Source organism: Moschus berezovskii, chromosome 19 (assembly GCF_049115385.1).
Source record: "Moschus berezovskii isolate FMDL1 chromosome 19, NW_MosBer_1.0, whole genome shotgun sequence".
Classification (NCBI taxonomy): Eukaryota; Metazoa; Chordata; class Mammalia; order Artiodactyla; family Moschidae; genus Moschus; species Moschus berezovskii.
The window spans coordinates 65217025-65242093 of NC_142478.1; the positions used below are offsets into that span (position 1 = coordinate 65217025).

The following is a 25069-nucleotide window of genomic DNA, read 5'->3' on the forward strand; positions in this document are numbered from 1 at the left end:
AGGTAGCACATCTAGGCTCATAATGAAAAGTGGGAGTCTCTTGCCCCCATCCCTGGCATGTTCCTTATATATATATATATATATATATATATATATATACTTTAATAGTGTCAGCTTTTCCTTCTTCTAGTGGTTACTTTCATGTCTGTAAGTGAAAGACTTACATTGCTGTTTCTTGATTTACTAACTCCATATATTGTGTGTTTGTGTTTTTTGCTGTGACAGATGAGGATTTGGCTCAATTCACCTTCTTTTTTTCTTCCTTCCTCCTAGTGTATTTGTTTGATTCATTTTAATTCCTCTTTGGAGGAGGCTATCTTTGTAACTTATAGTTAAACCTTTATTACTTGTTCAGCTCTAAGTAGTATCTCTTATCCCCTGACCTTTGGAGATGGAGATAGATAATAGTGTCTCTTCTTGTCCTTTAGTATGGGGAAAGCCAAAACTAAAAGTATACATTCAGGAGAATTCCCAAGAGGAAGAGACATGATTCACCAACACCCAGCCTTAGAGAGTCTTAAGGATTAGTGGCATCAGGTATGGTACAGAACCATTGTGAGACGGGGGTATAGACTGCAAGTTTGTTAAAGGAACTGTCGTCTCCTTTCCTGGTACACACAACATTTGTACTCAGATGCCAGCCGCCCAGGCAAAAGTCTTGATGTTTATTGTCTGAAGAAACCAAATGACCCTGGAGAAAAGACCCCAGTGTACTGACATTGGGGTTCAAAAAAGTTAAAGACTTGCTGCCCCAGTGAATCACGCACAGTGATGTCTTCTAATATGCAAGCCTCCCCAACCATGTGCATAGCATTCCTTTCTAGTGATGAACTGTTTAAAAAAAAGGGCAGACACAAAAACACCCCAAACAGGCAAAGGCCAGGACTTTGGAGAGCTGTATGTGTGGAGGGGAGAGGAATAGATTTTATAAGTTTGGCAAGGTAGTGATAATTACTGAAGCCAGGAGCTGGGCACATGGGGAGCTCATTATACTGCTTTTTCTTCTTTTGTGTACATTTTTAAATGACACTAATAAAGTTCTTTAAAAAATTTTAAAGCAGACCATTGAGAAACTCTAGACAAATAGGAAAGTTTCTAGACTGGAAACTAAAAATAAGAAAAAGAAATCAGAAAAACAGCTAATAGAGTAAGATAAAGACGTCATTAGCACTTACTACTCTGTGAGACATATGAAAAGATACCACGTTCATAAAACAGAGCAGGATGTCACGAAAAAAGGACTCTCAGAATGAGAAGGAGCTTATAGATTGTCATACTTTAAAAGTTAATAAAGGAATTAAAGATATGAAATCTAGAAAGTAGGACAAGTAAAGAGCAGTAAATATGAAAAGATAAAAGACATGAAGGATTAATCCTTATGAATACTGAGTAACAGTAGTTCCCAAAAGAGAACAGAAAATAAGATAGTATCAGAGAAATAATAGAAGAAAAAGGTCAAACTAAAGGACTCTGATGTCCAGATTAAAAGGTCTTTGGCATAGTGAATGAAAAATGTCCACACTGGCACCTCATCTTGAAATTTCAGATTATCAGGAGCAAAGAGGATTCTAAAGCTTCTGGAGGTAAAATAAAATCATGTGCAAATAATGAGGTATAAGAAGAACACCAGGCTGTTCAGTCTCATTACTGGATATAAAAATGGGGCAATACTTCCAAAAATTCTGGGGGAAATCAATATCTAACCCAGAAGTCAGGTAGTCAGCCAAAATATCAATCAGTCATAAAAACAACGTAAAGATAATTTTAGACATATAGGATCAAAAGCTCATACCTGCCCCGGAGGAAATAGAACAACTACAAGCCTTTGCCTGTGGCATGAAATAAAAAGTTGGGGAGGAAGCTCAAGAGCCTGCTCTAGATTAAAACAGTAACCTCTGAGTCAGTTTTGGAGTCTGAATCCAATGGACCAATTGTAGAAAAGAAAATTTGGAGACAATTTTGAATTTGAATATAAAATAAATATTAGAGGAAAGCAAGGAGTATATTCTTATTTTTAAAGTTACGATAATGGCATTGTGATTATATAAAAAAATGTCCATATTTTTAGAGTTGAGTAGTGAAATATTCAGAAGTGGAATTTCATGATGTCTGGGACATGCTTTAAAATGGAGTGAAAAGAGATAGGTGGATTAAACAAATTTGGCTATATCTGGATAATAGCTGAAATTGGATGATGAATATGTGGAAGTTCGTTATACTATTCACAATTTTTACCTATGTTTGAAATTTTTCATCGTAAGATAAAAAATTTTTAAGCATCACCAGCCATTAGTTTCTAAAATACTGACTTGGGAAGCTAAACATAGATACCTACCTGGCTTTCTGCTTATGATACTATCACAGAAAGGAACACTGTGTAGCCATTAAAAAGCATGGGGCAGGTCTGTGTAGACTGAAGTAAATTAATTTCCAAGTTATATTGTTTAGCGTAGAAAACTTGGTTCAGTGCACTGTGTGTAATCAATCACTACCTGCTGTGTGATAAAAATTGTGGTGGGCAGGTATGGATTCTCTCTGGAATTGGCCTTCTCCTATGATACTAGCTTTCTTCTCTCCGTGGATCATTCACCACAGCATATAAATACAGGAGAGGATATGCAGTCTTGAAAAAGCAGAACCAACTCCCTTGACCCTCATTCTCCTCCACTCCCCTATCTTTGGTTCCCTTTTACAGCAATGTGCTTGAAAGAGTTTATTCTTACTGTTTTACTTTCTTTCCTTCTGTTTGCTCTTGAACCTGCTGCAGTCTCACCATGCCACCATAGCAGCTCTTCCCAAGTTCCCCAGGGACAATAGTAAATTCAAGGGTAGCTCTCTTTTCTTTTTACTTGACCTTCTAGCAGTATTTAATGTGATCTCACTCCCCCATTCTTGAAACTGTTTTCGTTTGGACTTTGGGACACTCTTAGGACTTCTCTTGTCACTGGTGCTTCCTATCTCCTGTCTTCCTAACCTCTCAACGGTCATGGTCGCCAGGACCTATTTCTAGGACCCCTTCTGTCTACTCTGCCTGCTGTTACTCCCTCGCTGATCTCATCCTGTCTTATAGCTTTAAACACCTCTCTGTACAGATGATGCTCAATTTTGCTTCTCAGCCAAAACCTGTCCCTGAAGCTCTGCATGCATATTGATGTGGGTGGGTGTTTGTATATGCTCAGGATATGAGACTTTTCCAGTTGGAAGTCTGATAGTTCCCTCAAGCTAAATATGCCCTCTGCCAAACTCCTGATTTTACCCCTGATCTGCTTCTGCTTCAGGCTCTCACATTTCACTTCATGACATCTGTGTCCTTTCAGTGCTGGCCAGAGACCTTTGTGTCCCTCTCTTCCTCTTTTTTCCCTTACCCAATTCCTTGCCCAGTCAGCATATATTGCCTGCTTTACCTTCAAAGTGTCTCCCAACCCTCTTCACCTCTTCTGAAGTGCTGTGTGATCTGGGGCTTCTGTCACCCCACTGCAGCCCCACCTGACCTCTGGGCTGACACACAGGCACTGAACGTGTTCTCCCTCTGGGCCTTGGTGCAGTGTCCTCTGCAGACAGACAGACAGCTCGTTCTCTGTTTTCAGGTCTCTGCTTACATATCATCTTAGCAAAAAGACCTTTCTTACCATTCTTTGTAAATTGTTTTATGTAAAATATAATCCTGTCCCTCCTTATCCCGTTTGCTTTGGTGCAGAATTCAGCTGTGGCAGTACCAACATGGTGATTAGCAGGAAATAGCTTATTCTTAGTTTTAACCTTTTCCTTTAAGATTATAGAGTAACCAAGGCATGGACTCTTTCTGCCTGATTTCATTACCTGTGCACTGGACACATCCTTGCTTGAGAACCTTCTATGACTCTCTTTTACCTTTTCAGGGCACGGGTTTTACATCTTCAGTTCTGTTTTGCTCTGAGACATCTTCCTGTCCCCATGTGCTTTCTGTAAGCTGCTGTTCTTAAGATAGATTCAGTGACAATTTTACTGCTGTTTTGTCTCTCTTTTAGGTCTCTTCTTAACTATATGGTAGGTATAATAAGGGATGCACTAGGTGCCTCTCCCCCTTCAACTCCATCGGTTTATGATTTCCTTTAAATTATGATTCATATAGCTGAGATGCCCTTCATTCATTCAGTGTTAATCCAGTGCCTTGTCTGGGTAGCAGGGTAATAAGCCTTTGTTTTCAAGGCACTTCCATCAGAGTGTGGGGAGTTCGAAAGGAAACACAAGAATAAAGTAATTTCAGCTACTGACAAATGCTGGGGAGAAAATAAAACAGGGTAATGCAATAGAGAGTGAAGGGGTAGAGGTGGCAAGCCACTCCGGTTTGCCTGGCAGAGAGGGCCATTCTGAGGAAGGACATTTGAGCTGAAATGACAGTGATGAGAAGCAGCCATCTATCCTGCCAGAGAAGGCAACCAACCCTCCCTTTTGCCTGGACTTGAGATGTTTCTTAGGACATGGACCGTTGGTGTTAAAACCAGGACAGTCTCAGGCAAACCAGAATTAGTCCAATCCAGAAAGAGGGATCAGCAAGTACAGGCCTAGTGTTCAGGCATTTGAGAGGAGGGACAGAAGGCAGTGCACTGAAAGTGTGGGGAGAAGGGGGAGCCGAAGCAGGGAGGTCAGTGGATGTTGGACCCCATGGGCCTTACCAGGCATTTGAATTTTGTTTTAAGTTTATTGGGAAGCTGATGCAGGGCTTCAGACAGGTAAGGACATGATTTTATTTTCATCTGTAAATGAATCTTTGGCTCATGTAGTAAAACATACGGGGTCAAAGTGGGGAGACCAAGTTGAGAGGCTGGATGATCACTGGACTTGAGGTGGTGGCTTGGGCCAGGAAGGGAGCCAGAGGGAAGCTTCGCGTCATCACGAGCTGTGTGCTGCTTCTCACTCCTCCCAGGTTCTTCCCCTCCTTTCAAAATCACTAGTAGCTTTTTCGTCCCAAAGAGATGCTTTGCTAAGTATAGACGTTCCCAGATTTACTACTTGGGCACCAAAGCTGAGTCCTCCTTGCTTCTCACAGGTGCTTTATCAGGTTTTCTTTTCAATATTTTCAAAGTACTTAAGCACAATAGCATGACTTTTTTTTTCTTAATTTAGCCATTGTTTTTCTTATGGATCCAGGTTGGGCAATGCTTTTGAATGCCAAGTGATTGATTTTTCAGTCTGAATGCCTTTGAAGGGTCATATTTAGAGTTGTACAACATAAATAGAGCTACACTTGGTAAACGTGAATCTAGCTGAAGGATGGGGGTAACACAGTGTGGGAAATGTGGATGTGTTCAATTTTAGGTGACATAGGCCATTCCAGCTGAAGTGCTGGGGAGTGGGAGGCAGTTAGAAAAGTTGCGCTCAGTCCCAGTACCAAGGATGGGTCTGTATATAGCAATGTAGGAGTTGCCACGGAGAGGTCGGATTGGATTTGGGTCAGGACGTGTGTGCATGCTGTCGCTTCAGTCATGTCTGACTCTTTGTGACCCCATGGATGTAGTCCACCAGGCTCCTCTGTCCATGGGATTCTCCAGGCAAGAATACTGGAGTAGGTTGCATGCCATCCTCTTGAGTCAGGACACGGATCTGTTTATTCAGCAGAGCTTCAAGTATTTACCGTGTGTCTTGTGAGTGCTGGAAATGAAACAGTGAACAAGGCAGGCAGGATCCTGGCTCTTGGGGAGCCGGCATTCAGCTGGGGTAGGGTGGAGGTAGAAGGTCAAATAATAAATGAATTAATGAGTAAGGTCATTTCAGAGAATGGTAAGTGCTGTGCAGATAACATGACTGGGTGTTGTGCTCTGGCTTGTGGGGCGTGAATAGGAGAGTGTGGAGGGGATTCTTCTTTGGTAATCATGGAAAGCCTCTTTGAGGAGGTGACATTCTATGTAAGAGCTAAATGATGGGAAAGAGCCAGGCACAGGCAGGAGGATCTAGGGACAGAGTGTTCCAGCAAAGGTTTTAGAACCAGAGGTGGGGTCTAATCCTAAGCAGGCTCCCATTTAAGTAAGTGGAGATTGGAACCAGCAGATAAGAGGAGCACCCAGAGGGCAGGAACTGTCCTGGCTTTGCTCATTAGAAGAGTCCCTTACACATAGGTACGTGTTCATGTTGAAAAGAAACAAACCAGGATTGTATTCTACCGCTGGGCCTGAGGAAGGACAACCCCAAGGTTTCTGACAACCATGGCACAGCCTACACAGAAGACAAGGAAAAGCTTGATGGTTCTGGTTTTAGGTTACTCTTGACCATCAAGAATGTTCACTTGTTAGAGGGACTGAGTTAAGTAGCTGTAAAGTGTTAAGAGGCAGAGGCGAGAAAATAGAAACAGCATTTTCAAACTCTAAGAAACCTTTTTACTTATCTTTTGTGAATGTCTCATAAAAGCCTCCCTACCAGATCCATCCCCCTCCGGGAACCTTGCCTGGTTGTGCTCCTCAGTTTGCTTTCTCTAGCCTCTTCTCTGTTACCAACTTTTCACTTTGGACTCCTTCACTGCTTTTTATTTGCTTCTGGAAGCCTTTCCACTTCTCACTCCTGTTCTTTCTTATCTCTATTTCTGCCTCTCTTCACTCATGGCACCAGTTTCTGAGACTCCAACCAGACCCAGAAGCTTGGTCTGGAGCGGGTAGTGGGTGAAGAGTCTGCTTGAGGTATATCTGAGACATCTGACAGTGAATGGAAGTTGAGAAGAGGGATGGTATTGCAATGGGCCACCAATGTTTTCTTTAAGATCTCGGAGACCTGTGAATATTTGAAGCCAAAAAGGAGATCAGAGAGGGAGACTGTGAGGGTGAAGGGGGCAGATGGGAGATAATTGAGGGGGCAGTTAAAGAGGAGGCGGAAATGCTTCTTCCTCTGAATTAAGAGGAAAAGAATAAATGAGGCTGAATACCAAGATTCTTGAGTGGGAAGAGAGATGAGTGGGAGCAGCTTATTGTACATGATCTGGATCTTTTCAGTAATAAAAAAAGCCAGGTGGTCTGCTTAAAGCCATACTCAAAATTTGGTGGAAGAATTTTGGAATCACCACCCCAGAGCTTTTGCTGGGATATAATCAAACGATGAAGGAAGAACTGCCAAGTACCAGCAAGGATCCAGTTGAAGCTGGCATATATTTTTAGCAGACAGTCTGCCTTTCTCCACCATTGCTCTGCCAATCCCCAAGCAGCTGGGGCTAATGTTAACTGCTGTTATTACAGAGTTTGGATTTTAGCCACTAATTATATTTCAAGAAGATACAATCCTCATAGCTGTACTTAATAGTAAATCACGACCTGATTGATTTGTTTTCCTCTCATCTTACTTGTACCTGTCAGAAGCTTGTAATTAGTGAGAGCTGCCTGTGGAATTCAGTATGAGGAATTTTCATCAACAACCTTTCGTAGGACCTATTAAACTTGGCTCATTACTTTTAAGAATCTGGGCTATTAAAAATGAAAGCTCTCAAACATCTCATAGCCTCCCTTTTGTTCTCAGCTTCTGTAGAGCAATTAGGTTTTGAGGTGTACACCTACTCAGGTACAACTTTGGGAAATGTTTTTGAGTAACCAGTTGACAATAATACACTTCTGAAGGAGAAGTTTGCTCACTGAATGGAAACAGGTTCCATTTAAGAACTTCTTTTTCTTTAAATATTAGGTGGAAAATGGTGTATTTGTAGCCAACCCACTTCAGGAACGCACAATTCTAATGAGAAAAGAGGGCGAGTCTGCAAAAAGCATTAATGAGATGCTCCTGAGCAGACTGTCCCGTTACCGAGCCTCGCCGTCCGCAACACTGGCTGCCCTCACCGGCTCCACCATCTCCAACACCCTGAAAGAGGACCAAGCAGGTCGGCTGTCCTTCGCTTATCTCATGTTTACCTTATATAGCTTCATTCAGCTCTATGCATGTTTTGAGAGTATTATCTTAGAGCAGCTTTAGGTTCGCAGCAAAATTAAAGGAAGATACAGATTTTTTGTTTACCTCTCACCCCTACATATACACTGCTGCTGCTGCTGCTAAGTCACTTCAGTCGTGTCCGACTCTGTGTGACCCCATAGACGGAAGCCCACCAGGCTCCCCTGTCCCTGGGATTCTCCAGGCAAGAACACTGGAGTGGGTTGCCATTTCCTTCTCCAATGTGTGAAAGTGGAAAGTGAAAAGTGAAAGTGAAGTCGCTCAGTCGTGTCCGACCCTTAGCGACCCCACGGACTGCAGCCTACCAGGCTCCTCCATCCATGGGATTTTCTAGGCAATAGTACTGGAGTGGCTTGCCATTGCCTTCTCCGTACATATACACAGCCCCCCTTATTATCAGCATCCCCCACCAGAGTGGTGCCCTTGTCACAATCGATGAACCCACCAAGACACGTAATAATCACCCAGAGTCCACAGTTCACCTTAGGGTTCACTTTTGGTGTTGTTCATTCCATGGGTTTGGACAAATGCATAATGACCTGTGTGCATCATTATTGCATCACATAGAGTAGTCATATAGCCTTAAAAATCCTTTGCACTCTACCTATTCATCCCTCCCCACCCCCCAAACCCTGGCCACCACTGATCTTTCATTGTCTTCATAGTTTTGCCTTTTACAGAATATCATATAATCAGATCTATACAGACTATAGCCTTTTCATATGGGCTTCTTTCACTTAATATATGCCTTTACAATTCCTCCATGCCTTTTCATGGCTTGATACATTCAGCTTGTGGTTAGTGCATGCTGCCTGTGGAATTCAGGCAGTACTTGTTATTGAGCTCTTACAGACTTACAGAGCAGTTTGCTTTACATAGTTCACCTTTTTGTGTCCTTCCAGTCATTGTTCAGGTTTTATTTTATTTTATTTATTTATTTATTTTATTTTATTCCAAGTTAATACATACTGTTGGCTGTGAACATCAATTAGCAAGAATCTGTAAGAATTCAACGCAGCTCTCTCCTTAATTATAAATACTTTGTCATTACTGTTAGTATAAATTATTTTCATATTTAGTATATGCTTCATGAATGTAAAAAACTCACATTTAACATCATCTTCACTAAATATGGACTTCCCTGATGGCTCCGATGGGTAAAGAATCTATTTGCAGTGCAGGAGACCTGGGTTCATTCCTGGGTCAAGAAGATCCCCTGGAGAAGGGAATGACTGCCCACTCCAGTTTTCTTGCCTGGAGAGTTCCATGGACAGAGGAGCCTGGCTGGCTGTAGTCCATGGGGTTGCAAAGAGTCAGGCAGGACTGAGCAACTAACACTTTCATTTTCACTGAACATATTCTCTTCCAAGCAAATAAAAGGCAAACCCTGTACGACAGAGATTGATTTTTCTGGACTTTGGCATTTAGTGTTTGCACTGTAATATTTTGAAATAGATAATATGTTTACAGAGTTTGAAAGTGAAAACAATATAAATGGTACATGCAGAAAAATCTTACTCTAGTATCCTGGTGTATTCTGTTATTTGCCCCACGCTGCCCCCTATAGGTAGCTCTATTTATTAGTTTCTATTTATCCTAGCAGAGTTGTGTTTTTTTTTAATGCAAAGAGAAATTAAATTAATGTAGAAAGATAAATGTATGTATTTTTATTGTTCTTCTTTTCGCAGTAAAAGGTAGCCTTCTAAACACACTGTTCTGTACTTTTAAAGCAGGAACCTTAACTAGGGTAAGAATTCAGTGGTTCATAAGTATCTTTTCCCAAAGTTTTAAATAACATATTATGTGCATCATATAATTTTCATCAGAGTTTCACGGTCACTTATGACCCCCCCAAAAGTCAAGAATCATTATTCTTGGAGAGTTTTCATATTACATATCAACTATATGAATTTATAACAAATCATGACCTGTAGTAAAAGATAAGGCTAGAAAAAGATGCCATGTAGAGAAAATGATCTGAATAAATATATGTTTAATGAATTTAATGCAGTTTTATGTTTTCATCCTTTTATATATTGAAATGTTAATAAAAATATTTGTGATTCTTTGTGAGACTATCAAATTTTAAATATTTATTAGTCCATATTAGAATTTAAGGATAATATTTTACTTCTACAGGTCTCTATTATATCAAATACAAGTTAGAAATTTATTAATAGTTATTATAACTTGGGTCTGTGGATAATTTGAGTTATAGGCAATACTTGTAGAGAGCAGTCCTTATTACCTAAATAAATGTTTTCTTGATAAGCTGAAGGCTTGATCTGGGTTTGTCCTCTGGAAGAAAATTGAATCCTACCTGCACAGTAGAAATGCTAAAGGAATGTTTGTTACCTAAGAAAATATGAGTGATATGAAAAAGAGGACTCAGCAGGCGAGGTATATTCAGTTGCTCTGAAACTATTATTTGCATTCTAAACATGTGGTCTCAATCATTGTACTTTTATGCACATTCTTGATGTATTCATTTAAACATGATGTTGTTACATAAAAATTCACCAGTAATAGGCTAGGTGAATTTTTGACAATTATTCAACATTCAGAAGGTCTAGGATTTTTTATTCTGTGGTAAACTAATACCTCTTACCATGTTAAGAAGAGTATGTCTATTAAAAAATCTCAGTGAAAATGTTATGCTCACAAAGTTGCTAGCTTTTTAGGGTTTCTTACTTACGGAAATTTATGCTACTGGTTTTATATCCTAAATGAATATATTTGTTGGAGGCTTGAAGTTTTAAAAAATGGAGTTTAGAACCACAAGCATTCAAAGCAATGACAGATTAGATTTCACTTGTCTCACTTTTCTAATCTAAACCATCTAAAGATAATTTTATGTCTATGTAGGCAGTTATATTTTATACTCTGACAGCTTCCTAGGTAAAACACTCTGATTGACTTTCTGCTGCAATCATCAATCCTCACTAGACTAATACATAGAAAATCCTTCAGTTCACGTTTTCAAATCTGCCAGTGAGTAAGGGAAAGTACATTTTATACCTTTTAATTATAAACAATAATCATTTTCTTAATGATAGTTTATGTCACTGATCCTAAAGAAAAAAAGAAAGAAAATTCATCATGGGTTATAAATCCTACAGGCATAAAATTATTTTGTGATAGATACTGTGAAAGCTTTTATTAACTGGTTATGGGTTGAGATTTCTAGTTGATTCCCTGTTTAAAGCTGTTTATAATGAATGAAATATCACAAGCCTGTTAAGAATTTTGTCTATATAAAATGAAAAGATCTCTACTGGAGCACAGTTTCTTTAGGGGGAAATATAAACGGTAGGATTCTTCTTTTATTTTGAGATTTAGTCCATGTGAGGATTCATTCTTTTGAAAGATTTTTTAGAGCATAAGGGCATATTGAGTGCTGGGAACACCTTTGAGAAATGTTCAGATATAGAACCAGGGGGCTTGGGGCCAGGCTATGGAGCTAGAAGATGATTATTTTTGCGTTAGCTAATTATTTTTTGCTCTATTTTCTGAATCTTAGTATATCCTTACTAGAATTTGTCATACTCTAATTTGGTTTGGTAATCAAATTAATCTGTGTGTCAACTGTTGTTACTCACGATTTTCATTCCTTTTACCAGCAAATACTAGCTGTGGACTTCCTCTAAAAATGCTTCGGAAGACACCCATTTATACCTGTGGTACATACTTGGTGATGCTGGTCCCACCTCCAGGGGGATCAGGCAGCTCTGCCACCCGATCTCTTTTTGGTGGAACAAGTGGTTTGTCGTCTTTAAAAAGTAAGTGAACTTTATTTATGGCTCTTTTCCCAATTTTGTCTCCAACTATTGAAATTAAAGTGATTTTAATTTAATCACTATTTTTCCTAATAGTGATTTTGCACTTACTCTGTTAAATGTTTGTTTGCAAAAGCTCTTTGATAGCAACAAAAAACCCTATCAGTATCATCATACTGATGAATGAAAAATAGAATTTTTGTAGATGATGTAATAGTACACTTCTGAAAACTATTGTCCTGTAAAATTACTCAAAATAATAATGAGGTCAGAAAGATCTTAGGAAATAAAATAATCTGTCATCACTTTATTTATTGATGACACAGCAAGAACTCTACCCACCATAGAGCTATTAAAATAAGTCTATGAGGGAACGAACTTATGGTTTCCAGGGGGAAGGATGGGGGCAAGGGATAGTTAGGGAGTTTGGGATAGACATATACACACTGCTATGTTTAACATGGATAACCAGCAAGGCCCTACTGTATAGCACAGGGAAGTCTGCTTGATGTTGTGTAACAACCTAGTCAGAAAGGGAGTTTGGGGGAAAAATGGATATCATGTATATGTATGGCTGAGTGCCTTTGCTGTTCAGTTGAAACTATCACAATGTTGTTAATTGGCTATACCCCAAATACAAAATAAAAAATGTAAGAAGCAAAAGTCTGTGAAATGCCTCCATTTTAGGACACATATGTGTCTGAAATGTTAATCAAAAAATGTAAATGATACAAAATAATGTGCAAAAATTCATTAGTGTTGTTAAGTGTGCACATATTTTTATAAAAGAGGGAGGTATACTATCATGATTAAAGTATAACTTACAGACCATAAAATTTACCCATTTAAAATATACAATTCAGTGGTTTTTAATATATTCAGAGTTGTCTGACCATCACCACTATCTAATTATAAAACATTTCTATCACTCCAAAAACAAACCCTATACCCATTAGCAGTCACTCCTTTCCCCCACCCCCTCACCCAGCCTGTGGCCTCCACCAGTGGGCTTTCTGACTATGGACTTATCTATTCTAGACTTTCCATATTTGTGGAATTATGCAGTCTATGTGCTTTTCAGTTCAGTTGCTCAGTCGTGTCCGACTCTTTGCAACCCCATGAACTGCAGCACCTCAGGCCCCACTGTCCATCACCAAATCCTGAAGCCTACCCAAACTCATGTCCATTGAGTCGCTGATGCCATCCAACGATCTCATCTCTGTTGTCCCCTTCTCCTCCTGCCCTCAATCTTTCCCGGCATCAGGGTCTTTTCAAATGAGTCAGCTCTTCACATCAGGTGGCCAAAGGATTGGAGTTTCAGTTTCAACATCAGTCCTACCAATGAACACCCAGGACTGATCTCCTTTTGAATGGACTGGTTGGATCTCCTTGCAGTCCAAGGGACTCTCAAGAGTCTTCTCTAACACCGCAGTTCAAAACCATCAATTCTTCGGCACTCAGCTTTCTTTATAGTCCAACTCTCACATCCATACATGACTACTGGAAAAACCATAACCTTGACTAGATGGACCTTTGTTGGCAAAGTAATGTCTCTGCTTTTTAATATGCTGTCTAGGTTGGTCACAACTTTCTTTCCAAGGAGTAAGCATCTTTTAATTTCATGGCTGCAATCATCATCTGCAGTGATTTTGGAGCCCCCCAAAAATAGCCAGCCACTGTTTCCCCATCTATTTGCCATGAAGTGATAGGACCAGATGCCATGATCTTAGTTTTCTGAATGTTGAGCTTTAAGCCAACTTTTTCACTCTCCTCTTTCACTTTGATCAAGAGGCTCTTTAGTTCCTCTTCACTTTCTGCCATAAGGGTGGTGTCATCTGCATATCTGAGGTTATTGATATTTCTCTCAGCAGTCTTGATTCCAGCTTGTGCTTCTTCCAGCCCAAGAAGCATGAGAAACTTCTTCCAGCATTTCTCATGATGTACTCTGCATATAAGTTAAATAAGCAGGGTGACAATATACAGCCTTGACGTACTCCTTTTCCTATTTGGAACAAGTCAGTTGTTCCATGTCCAGTTCTAACTGTTGCTTCCTGACCTGCATACAGGTTTCTCAAGAGGCAGGTCAGGTGGTCTGGTATTCCCATCTCTTTCAGAAGTTTCCACAGTTTGTTGTGATCCACACAGTTAAAGGCTTTGGCATAGTCCATGAAGCAGAAATAGATGTTTTTCTGAAACTCTCTTGCTTTTTCCATGATCCAGCGGATGTTGGCAATTTGATCTCTGGTTCCTCTGCCTTTTCTACAACCAGCTTGAACATCTGGAAGTTCACAGTTCACATGTTGCTGAAGCCTGGCTTGGAGAATTTTGAGCGTGACTTTACTTGTGTGTGAGATGAGTGCAGTTGTGCAGTAGTTTGAGCATTCTTTGGCATTTCCTTTCTTTGGGATTGGAATGAAAACTGACCTTTTCCAGTTCTGTGGCCGTTGCTGAGTTTTCCAAATTTGCTGGCATGTTGGGTGCAGCACTTTCACAGCATCATCTTTTAGGATTTGAAATAGCTCAACTGGAATTCCATCACCTCTACTAGCTTTGTATGTTAGTGATGCTTCCTAAGGTCCACTTGACTTCACGTTCCAGGATGTCTGGCTCTCGGTGAGTGATCATACCATCGTGATTAACTGGGTTGTGAAGATCTTTTTTGTACAGTTCTTCTGTGTATTCTTGCCACCTCTTCTTTTTTTAAAAAAAAAAAAAGACTTAAAATGTATTTTAATAAGTTGATATTGCATTACTTCATTTCTCAGAAAAACTTCAAAGTTATTAGGGACAAATCCAATACTTTGGCCACCTCATGCGACGAGTTGACTCACTGGAAAAGACTCTGATGCTGAGAAAGGTTGGGGTGGGAGGAGAAGGGGATGACAGAGAATGAGATGGCTGGATGGCATCACTGACTCTATGGACATGAGTTTGAGTGAAATCCAGGAGTTGGTGATGGACAAGTAGGCCTGTCTTGCTGTGATTCATGGGGTCGCAGAGAGTCGGACACGACTGAGCGACTCAACTGAACTGAACTGAAACATGGTACACCAATAAAAAATGCACAGCATAACTACCTAAGATAGGCAAAGCTAGGAGCTACTGTCTGACATTCAGCATACAGCAACCCTGTTCTCAAGATTGTACTAGGCCTATCAAGAAAAGCTGTGAACGGCAACATCAGACACAAAAGGGCCATTTCTGGGTTGTCCTTACCCAATAAAAAGATGGAGGCAAGTTTAACACAAGATTTTTTAAAGATACACTAAATGAAAATCTCTAAGAGAAAATGTCTTCCTTGGGACATGAAAGGGTAATATATGGGACATAACAGAACCATATGTATGTTGTCTGTGACCTCTGTGGACATGTGCCTGAATTCCCACCTGGGAGTGAATGGAATAGTGGGGCCAAGGTCATTGGGGGATGTTTGGTTTTTGTGGTATATGTGGCAGGATCTCAGGGGTGGGGAGGGGTGTTAAGATCAAGAAAGCAAATAGAACAGGGTGGACAAAGAGTGGAATGATTAAGATTAATGGGGGCTCTAACTGAATCCATTTTGCCATGGCTTCCCGGCCCTCGCAGGCTCTCAACAATCACATGAGATTTTAGGAATGCACCACACAGAACTGATTAGTGAAAGGATATACCACATAGAACTGATTTGTTAAATATCACCCCTCCCTTACCCTCTGCCTCCAACATACTCCCTAGAGTACTACAGGCAGGGAAGACCTAAACTTTTGGGAGGAATCCCTAACACTTTTCCAGAGTAGAATTCGGCTAGTCCAAAAAGGGTCCTTCTTTTAAGGGTTTTGGGAAACTAGACACTGCAATTTTGTTAGTATCGGCGACGCTTGTTTGGAGCAAATTCAGCTCCAGGAGCTGCACGGTTGAATGCAGGAGGGGTTCCACCAATTGCCCCAATTCCTTCCATTGTAGCAGCTTGGCCAAAGCGTTCAGTTGTTGGTGGGGTCAATCCCAAGGTTCCATCTGGCATCATAGTGGCTGGTCCTGGAGGAGCTGGGGTACCAGCTGGCACAGGAGCAGGGGGCATGGTGCCTCTGTTGTTTATGCCCATAGCACCTCCCATAGCCATCTGACCCATCCTTATCTCTTGCTCTCTCGCATCGGGGAAGGTTCCCTTGAATCCTTCCTGCTGCCGTCACATCATTTCTTCTTGTTGCCACCGCATCTCTTCCTCACAGTGCCTGCGCTCCTCCTCCTGCCTGAGCTCCAGCTGCTTTTGTTTTTGCACTTCTTGATTGTGCAGCTCTTCCATCCTCCGAAGTTCTTCTTGACGCCTCATCAAATCCTGCCTCATTAGCATGACCTGGTGCTCATGGCGAGCAGCCTCCGTCTCCATCTCCAGCTTCTCACGAGCTTCCTTGATGTTTCGGTCCACTTGGTCCTGCTGCTGCTTTTCCATCTCAGTAAGTGCCTTCCAGCGCATGGCATACTCATACTCAAAGGAGCCAGGCTGTGCAAATCTGGGTGGCTGTTCTCTCTCTTTGTGAAATTGCTGGTTCTATAACCAGCTTCTCTGGGAGTCCCTCTTCATCATCTAACTGGTCCATGGGCTCCACAGTCACAGGTCGAGGAAATGTGGTTAGCAGGAAGGAGCCTTCACTGCATCTGTCCAGAGCTTTCCGAGCAGCTGGCTTCCCTGAGAATTCAACAATGCCTTTCCCTGAGGGCCTGCCTCTATCATCCACAATGACTGCAGCCCTCTCCACCTGGCCGAATACAGAAAAGGCTTCCTCCAGCAGTTCATTGGACACATACTGAGGAAGGTTTCGGACTGTAAGGGATGCACTATGGCAGGCAAAGCGCACACGCAGCTGCTTTCCACGGAGTGGCATGTTGTCCAGTTCTACTTTGGCAATCTCCGCTAGGGTTCGTGTTTCCAAAGCCAAAGCCCTTGTCCTTATGAATGAAGACTTCGCCTGCCTTCCCATATTTCTCAAACAGTTTCCTCATTTCCTCCTCAGTGATGTCAGGAGGAAGATTGCCCACAAAGAACTGGCTACACTGGGTGAAGGTCTTCTCTCCTGGTTTCCTAAAATTCTTCAGGTCAATAGTCAAGCCTTCATTCTGGCTGCTGGCTTGCTGCCCATTTGCAGGCATTGGTGGAGGCGGTGGCTGCTGCTGCTGGTGCTGCTGATGGTGATGTTGATGATGCTTCCTTGGAGTGTGGTTTTGTTTCTCCAAGTTAAAAGTCTTATTGCTTTGCATCTTTATACCCCTCTACTGACTGTTTTCTCCTCAGAGTAACGGCGACGCTACACGGCCTTTACCGTCCCAAGAAAAGTGCGCCACCTCTTCTTAATATCTTCTGCTTCTGTCAGGTCCATACCATTTCTGTCCTTGAACTGAGCCCATCTTTGCATGAAATTTTCCCTTGGTATCTCTAATTTTCTTGAAGAGATCTCTAGTCTTTCCCATTCTGTTGTTTTCCTCTATTTCTTTGCACTGATCGCTGAGGAAGGCTTTCTTATCTCTCCTTGCTATTCTTTGGAAGTCTGCATTCAGATGGTTATATCTTTCCTTTTCTTCTTTGCCTTTTGCTTCTCTTCTTTTCACAGCTCTTTGTAAGGCCTCCTCAGACTTAGTGACTGGCTTTTTTTTTAACAAACATAATGTTTCCAAGTTTCATCCATATTGTAGCACTATCATTGCTCCATTTCTTTTTATGGCCAAGTCATACTTGATTGTATGGATACACTGCATTGACATTTGAGTTGTTTCTGCTTTTTGGCTCCTTTGAGTAATGCTGCTATGAACATTCATGTACAAGTTTTTGTGTGGACATGTTGTCATTTCTCTTGGGTGTATGTGTAGGAGGAAAATTCTGGGTCCTGTGGTACCTCTGTGTTTAACGTTTTGGAGGGACTGCTGAACTGTTTTTCCAGCGTGGCTGTACCATTTTAGAGGCTCATTAGCAATGGTTCCAATTTTTACACATTCTCTCTAACATTTGTTATTTTCCTTTTTTTTGTTGTTGTTTTACTAGCCATCCTAGTGGATATGAAGTAGTATCTCATTGTGGTTTTGATTTGCATTTCCCTAACAATTAATGATGTTGAACATCTTTTCTTGTGCTCATTGGCTTTTTGTATATTCTTTGGAGAAATATCTATTCAAATTCTTTGTCCATTTTAAAGTTGGTTTATTTGTCTTTTTATTGACCATTAATCATCTTAAACATTTTTTAGTTTCCTTGGCATGGTTTTTTTCCCACTCAATTGAAATTAGCCCCACTTGATTAAAACAGATCTTCATGGTGCCATTTTCTCGTGAGGATATAGCTTACTCAGTGATTCTATTTTAGACCACAAATAAATAAATGCTGAAATTCCTTCTGTGCCCTCCTCCACAGTGGTCACTGTGGAGGCTACTCAGTAAGTGGAAAAGTGGTGTTTGCCTTGAAGAGTTCATAGTCTGGTTAGGAGAAATGATGTCGGTGTGTGAAACAACTAGAAATCGAAGCACGATGCTGTGTCCACTGCCTGAACCATGGGGAGCAGAAGTAAATGCTGCAGAATCAGAGAAAGAAAGGGTCATTGTCGAGTGGGGTAGAAGGGAGAGACTTCATGAAATTTTAGTTTGTCCTGAAAAATGGCTGTTATTCATGTAAGTGGCCACATGGGGAAAGGCATATGTATGGGAAACACAATGAAAGAGAGATTTGGAGAAGACCATTTGTTGGTGTGCAGGACAGAACAATATAAAATAGAAAAGAAACGAAGAGTACCGTTTAGATCACAGCTCAAGTCAGTCGTGATGAGAATCTGGATTACTAGGGTGATGCGACTAAGAACGAGAAATTTGAGAGACACTGCTTGGATTTTCTGTTGAAAAGTGGGGAAGAAGATAAGATCAGTAATAGAGCTAGCCCATCTGCCACAGCAGCCATTGAAGACCAGTGACTATGGCTTTGTGCTACCCCCTAGCCAGGGGCCTCCGCAAGGGCTACCAGGTGACCAAGAACAAGAACAGCCCCACAAGACATGATGCAGAAGGTGTGCACCTTTGGCCCTGAGGAGCAGCATGCCATGGAGTGGCATGCCAAGGTCTCCCAAGAACAAGCAGGCCCTCAAGTTCATCAAGAAAAAAGGTGGGGACATACATCTGTGCCGAGGGGAAGAGAAAGGAGCTGAGTAATGTCCTGGCCACCATGAGGAAAGCAGTAGCCAAGAAGGACTGAGCCCCTTCCCCTCTGACACAATAAAACCTTTTCAGGAGAAAAATTAGCAGCTAACATATATGTGCTGGTGTAGATCCTACACGTGTTTTTTAACTCATTTAGTCTTCACAATAACTGTATAAAGTAGATACTTTTATTATCTCCACTTTACACATGGGGCAACTGAGAGGTTCAGTAAATTTCCCAGGGTCACACAGAAGTGGTAGAGCTAGAATTCAAATTCAGAATCCCAAAGCTCATGCTTGTCATCACTGCACTCTTCTTTGTTAAGGGAAAAGGCCAAAATCTCTCCAAACTTTAGAGCTAGTGCTTGGAAGGATAGCAACTGACCTGTGTTTGAACACCCTCTGACCTTTCAGTTCAGTTCAGTCACTCAGTCGTGTCCGACTCTTTGCAGCCCCATAAATCACAGCATGCCAGGCCTCTCTGTCCATCACCAACTCCCGGAGTTCACTCAAACTCACCGCCATCGAGTCGGTGATGCCATCCAGCCATCTCATTCTCTGTCGTCCCCTTCTCCTGCCCTCAATCTTTCCCGGCATCAGGGTCTTTTCAAATGAGTCAGCTCTTCGCATCAGGTGGCCAAAGGATTGGAGCTTCAGTTTTAGCATCAGTCCTTCCAGTGAACACCCAGGACTGATCTCCTTTAGAATGGACTAGTTGGATCTCCTTGCAGTCCAAGGTACTCTCAAGAGTCTTCTCCAACACCACAGTTCAAAAGCATCAATTCTTCGGCAATCAGCCTTCTTCACAGTCCAACTCTCACATCCATACATGACCACGGGAAAAACCATAGCCTTGACCAGACGGACCTTGGTTGGCAAAGTAACGTCTCTGCCTTTTAATATGCTATCTAGGTTGGTCATAACTTTCCTCCCAAAGAGTAAGCGTCTTTCAATTTCATGGCTGCAATCATCATCCACAGTGATTTTGGAGCCCAAAAAAATAAAGTGTTTCCACTGTTTCCCCATCTGTTTCCCATGAAATGATGGGACCAGATGCCATGATCTTTGTTTTCTGAATGTTGAGCTTCAAGCCAACTTTTTCACTCTCCTCTTTCACTTTCATCAAGAGGCTCTTTAGTTCCTCTTCACTTTCTGCCATAAGGGTGGTGTCACCTGCATATCTGAGGTTATTAATATTTCTCCCAGCAATCTTGATTCCAGCTTGTGCTTCTTCCAGCCCAGCGTTCCTCATGATGTACTCTGCATATAAGTTAAATAAGCAGGGTGACAATATACAACCTTGACGTACTCCTTTTCCTATTTGGAACAAGTCTGCTGTTCCATGTCCAGTTCTAACTGTTGCTTCCTGACCTGCATACAGGTTTCTCAAGAGGCAGGTCAGGTGGTCTGGTATTCCCATCTCTTTCAGAATTTTCCACAGTTTGTTGTGATCCACACAGTCAAAGGCTTTGGCATAGTCCATGAAGCAGAAATATATATTTTTCTGGAACTCTCTTGCTTTTCCCATGATCCAGTGGATGTTGGCAATTTGATCTCTCATTCCTCTGCCTTTTCTACAACCAGCTTGAACATCTGGAAGTTCACAGTTCACATATTATTGAAGCCTGGCTTGGAGAATTTTGAGCATGACTTGACTCACGTGTGAGATGAGTGCAATTGTGCTGTAGTTTGAGCATTCTTTGGCATTGCCTTTCTGTGGGATTGGAATGAAGACTGACCTTTTCCAGTCCTGTGGCCATTGCTGAGTTTTCCAAATTTGCTGGCATATTGAGTGCAGCACTTTCACAGTATCATCTTTCAGGATTTGAAATAGCTCAACTGGAATTCCATCACCTCCACTAGCTTTGTTCGTAGTGATGCTTTCTAAGGCCCACTTGACTTCACATTCCAAGATGTCTGGCTCTAGGTGAGTGATCACACCATCTTGATTATCTTGGTCGTGAAGATCTTTTTTGTACAGTTGTTCTGTGTATTCTTGCCACCTCTTCTTAATATCTTCTGCTTCTGTCAAGTCCATACCATTTCTGTCCTTTATCGAGCCCATCTTTGCATGAAATGTTCCCTTGGTATCTCTAATTTTCTTGAAGAGATCTCTAGTCTTTCCGATTCTGTTGTTTATTGAGCACCAAATGTATGTAAAGTATTTCTTGTAAATGTTGCTACTTTGTGATGCTAATCATCATAAGCCCTTTTACAATCTATATTGAAAAAACTCATATGTAAAAGTTGCTGTTTTAAAAACATTTTCAAAAATATACTTCATTTTGATGGTTGTTTCTCTTACTGCTTGGAGCTCTGGGTAGTGGGATTTTAGTCCATCATACGTCTAAGCTGACTTGTCCTCACTCTGGGCACCATGGGGATGAGTTGGCTGTCCGTTAGTGCCTTCTGAATTTTGTGGAGTCAAACAATTGGGAAAAAAGAGAAAAGAATATGGTTCACTACATTGGAAGAGACTTTATGACAAGTTTTTTTTTTGGTGATCTTAACATGTGTCTTTTGTCTCCTCACTGTTATACCAATAGACAACCAAAAAATGATGTGATTTTGATGAAAGTCTTTATATTAAGAGATTAAAATTTAACTCACCATCATTCATCTTAAGGCTTACTAAACTGTTTGTTTCCGAAGTCCTGGCCTCTAGCTTGGTGTATAATATTTCGGATGGTCAATTCACAAGTCGTGCCGACCTCATAGATGCTGCTGGAAGCTCCTTGGGGCGTGGTGCTCTTGTACCAGGATTGGGTAAGAATTAAAGGCCCATATCTATTGTCCTTGGAAAATTCTGAATTTTGGCAATTTCTCTCAAAAAGTCTTGCCAGTTCTCTATGGTATTCTAGTTTCCTTGAAAGAATTTTTTTATGCTACTCTTTAGTTGTGAGGATTAATATAAGAAATTGTCATGTGAAATTCCTCTGCATAAATTATGGTTGAAGATACTGTCCATTATAGGTTATATGATGATCCTGTAACAAATTTTTCTCATGTTCATGCCATAAAGAAACTTCTTTCCCCTAAGGGATTGGTATACTTCTTATTGTTAGAAGATGAGCATTATATAATATATTGGATATTCTGTTTGCCTTGGCACCTAGGAAAATTGATTCTGAGTTTAGGGTTCAGTTACTAAGACTTTTACTGTGTGTTAATGTAACTAGTCCTATTGTACCTGTGTTTTAATGTAAGCCATTTGAATCCTTTTTGGAGTTGAAAAGTTCATATGTAAGTCAGTGACTAAAAACTTAATATTCCATGAAACTATTCCATTCTCACATATGAGTTAAGCCAAGTAGACTTTGAATCCTTTGAGCCCCAGTCTACTGCTTTGCCATCTCTGGGTAGCATCCTTCCCTTTCCACTCTTTAGCAGTGCTTATGAGAAGTATACATCCAGCAGATGATGCCGTGATAGTTGTATAAAGGTTGTTCTTTTTGCAGGTGCCTGTTATGATACAGTGAACAACATGCTGTGGACATGCTCAAATGACTATATCGATCAGTGGTGTAATCCTGGGAATCAGGCCTTCCATTACGTCTGCCAGAGACTTGGAGTCAGTCATATCATCACTGAGCCCAAAGGTGTGTGCACTCATTGTCCTACAGGAAGAGATTCTCCCCCAGGAAATAAGAGACAGCATAGCAGCAGTATAAGTGGGAATGTATCCCAAGCAGCAAAGTGTGTCAACAGCCTTCCCTCTTCAAACTTAGAATTTAAAATTCTTGTTATCTGATTGGTTTATGATTAAGTAAATAAATGTGTAAATAAATAGAGCTTTTGAGGTGGTCCACAGACTTTTGTTAAAAGGAAATTGTTACAACCCTTCTGAATTGTCAGAACTTTAGTACAGAAATTCATTCTTTATTTGTATTTGGTATGGGATTATATAAGCTGTTATGTTTTGCTTTAAAAACAACTTACTTATACACAAACTTACAATTTGATAGAATATCCAGCAAATAACCTTTAGATTTCTTAATATTAAAGTTCTTAATATTAAGAATTGTGAATTGTTAATATTAATTTAAAATCTCATGACTTCAAAGTCAACTACAGTGGTATGTATGGAGTAGTGAGTAGTTCAGCAAATCCTCTCTTGATAAAGCAGTGATAAAAATGAACTGAATTATCATAAATAACTCTTTCTACAAAATTAAAATACCAACTAAAAAAGTATTTCTAGACTCTGGAAATTGACCAAAGGGATATAGCAAATTCAGAAGCAGTATTCATTAAAACAAACAAAAAACCCACTGAACTTTGGCTTGGAACAGTAGAAGTCTGTGGTGTTCTTAGCTGGAGATAACCCTGTCCCCCACCTTAAGCTTAATCAGTATCATAATTCCAGCAGGGTGGGACAGATCATGGAAGCCAGCAGCTTTGCTGCCAGAGGGGGCTAACTGATTTTAATGGAACATGGAAAAAACTCATGTTCAGCAGCAGTGTCAATAACAGTAGTGGTCTTAGTGGCAAACAGAGACAACCAGTAGCTTAACTAGCCTGAGGTTGTGGTCCTGGTTAGGGCAAGCAGCAAACCAGCAAACTAGCCAGAAATTTAATAGTGAGATTTGGGTAGTGAGAAAGCTACGAAAAGACCTTCATAAGCTCCCTCAAACATCTAAAGAAGCCAGAGAAGGCCCAAGCTGTTCACATAGGCCTGGCTGAAAATGAGCCTGCATACACATGCAGAAATTTGAGAGGGTCCAGTAGAAGGTGAAAACCATGGAAGAGTTTAAAACTGCCTAAACTTTGTGCTTCCCCCTGAAAACATGGTCCATCCAGGGTGGAAGTCATACTAGCTCAGGGTGTTTGAGCACAACCTGTGACTCAGATGAGGATACTTCCTACCTACCACTAGGAAGATAGCCTTAAAAAGAAAAATGAGAATAATAAAAATAAACAAATGAAAGAAAAGAAATAGTAAAATAGAAAGAAGAATTTTTTAAAAAGTGAGCAGAGAAACCAGTAGCTAAACACTGCAGGCAAAACTCAGATATTAAATTTAGCAGATGAAGACTTTAAAGCAGCCTTTATAAATAAATTCAGAGAACTAAAGAAAACCATGTTTAAAAGACTAAAGGAAAGTGTAATGATCATAATTATAAACAAATAGAGAATGTCAACAAAGAATTTATTTTTAAAAAAAGAACTAGTTGGAAATTCTGGATTTGAAAAGTCCAGTGATTAAGAAAAAAAAATTATTAGCATGGCTCAACAGCAAATTTGAGATGGTCAGAAAAATAATCAACAAAGTTGAATATAGGTGAATAGAGATTTTTCTAGAAGAGTTAACAGCATGGAATCTAAGCTGAAATGGCCTGAATTCACATCCCAACTCTACCATTAGTGTCTATGTGACCTCAGGTGAGTTACTGACTCTAATTCTTGAGTCACTTCTCTACAAAACAGGGCTAAAATAATCAAAGTTGATAGCGATATTGTAAGGTAATTATGTAAAACATTCAGCCCATTGTCTGGCATATAGAAAGGGTTCAAGAAGCGGTAGCTATTAGGCTTTTTTAAAAAAATGGAAATTCCCAAGTGTTTTCACCCCAGCACTCTGTGCAAGGAAAAGAGTTCTCCAGCAGTAGTGGCAGAGATTGGAGCCAAATTAGTCTCTTCCAGTGTGCGTGAACCTTTTGTAAGTGAGAGGTATGTTCTGTGGTGACCGCCCACAGAGATGTCTTTCCTCACAGGCTTTCCTTTTCATCTTCTAGAAGAGGCTATAACCACGAATGAGGTTATAAACCAATTATTGCACCACGTTGGTGCGATGTGCATACACCAACTCAATCTTCTTGCTACCAACCCCAATCTTCCAATCACAAGTGTCTTGGGCAAACAGCATCCCATTGAAGCACACCATCTTAGCAGTATTTGTGACATTATGGAGAAGGCCATGGTTAATGGAGACACCTGTATTATACGCTGCATTCTTGTTGTCTTTCAGGTAAATATACTGTTTTGAGATAATTGAAATAGAGAAAAAGAAACACAGACTCGGGCTTCTGTCAGCTAATTTCTACCAGGAGAAAAATGTTATAACATTCCTGTTTTGCAACTTAACCACGTTCTAATCCTGTAATTAGAATAACCATCATACTCATTGCACTGCAGTTAATGGAGTATTGCTATATGTAGCTCATTGCAATTAATATATGTAAAATATTTAATTATACCGTTACACAATAGGAGAGACTGTGTTTAAAAATACACCTGGGTAT

The 25069-nt window shown here is 40.6% G+C and overlaps 1 protein-coding gene, 1 non-coding gene and 2 pseudogenes across 3 annotated transcripts in view; 3 read left to right on the forward strand and 1 right to left on the reverse strand.

Annotated features, from left to right (window-relative positions):
- Positions 1–25069, forward strand: part of HECTD4 (HECT domain E3 ubiquitin protein ligase 4) — a 175500-nt gene that overhangs the window by 69852 nt on the left and 80579 nt on the right. For both annotated transcript variants that reach the window (XM_088828234.1, XM_088828233.1), the window contains exons 8-12: positions 7639–7831; positions 11520–11678; positions 21480–21593; positions 22286–22426; positions 24563–24795. In XM_088828234.1, coding sequence (XP_088684360.1) covers positions 7639–7831; positions 11520–11678; positions 21480–21593; positions 22286–22426; positions 24563–24795 — 840 coding nt within the window. The remainder of the gene's footprint in view (positions 1–7638; positions 7832–11519; positions 11679–21479; positions 21594–22285; positions 22427–24562; positions 24796–25069) is intronic.
- Positions 15154–16910, reverse strand: LOC129542752 (non-POU domain-containing octamer-binding protein pseudogene; annotated as a pseudogene).
- LOC148774897 (large ribosomal subunit protein eL36 pseudogene) lies at positions 16398–21470 on the forward strand (annotated as a pseudogene).
- On the forward strand, positions 21114–21261 carry LOC129542961 (small nucleolar RNA SNORA79). The gene has a single exon (XR_008683214.1). It is a non-coding gene; the product is annotated as a small nucleolar RNA SNORA79 (small nucleolar RNA).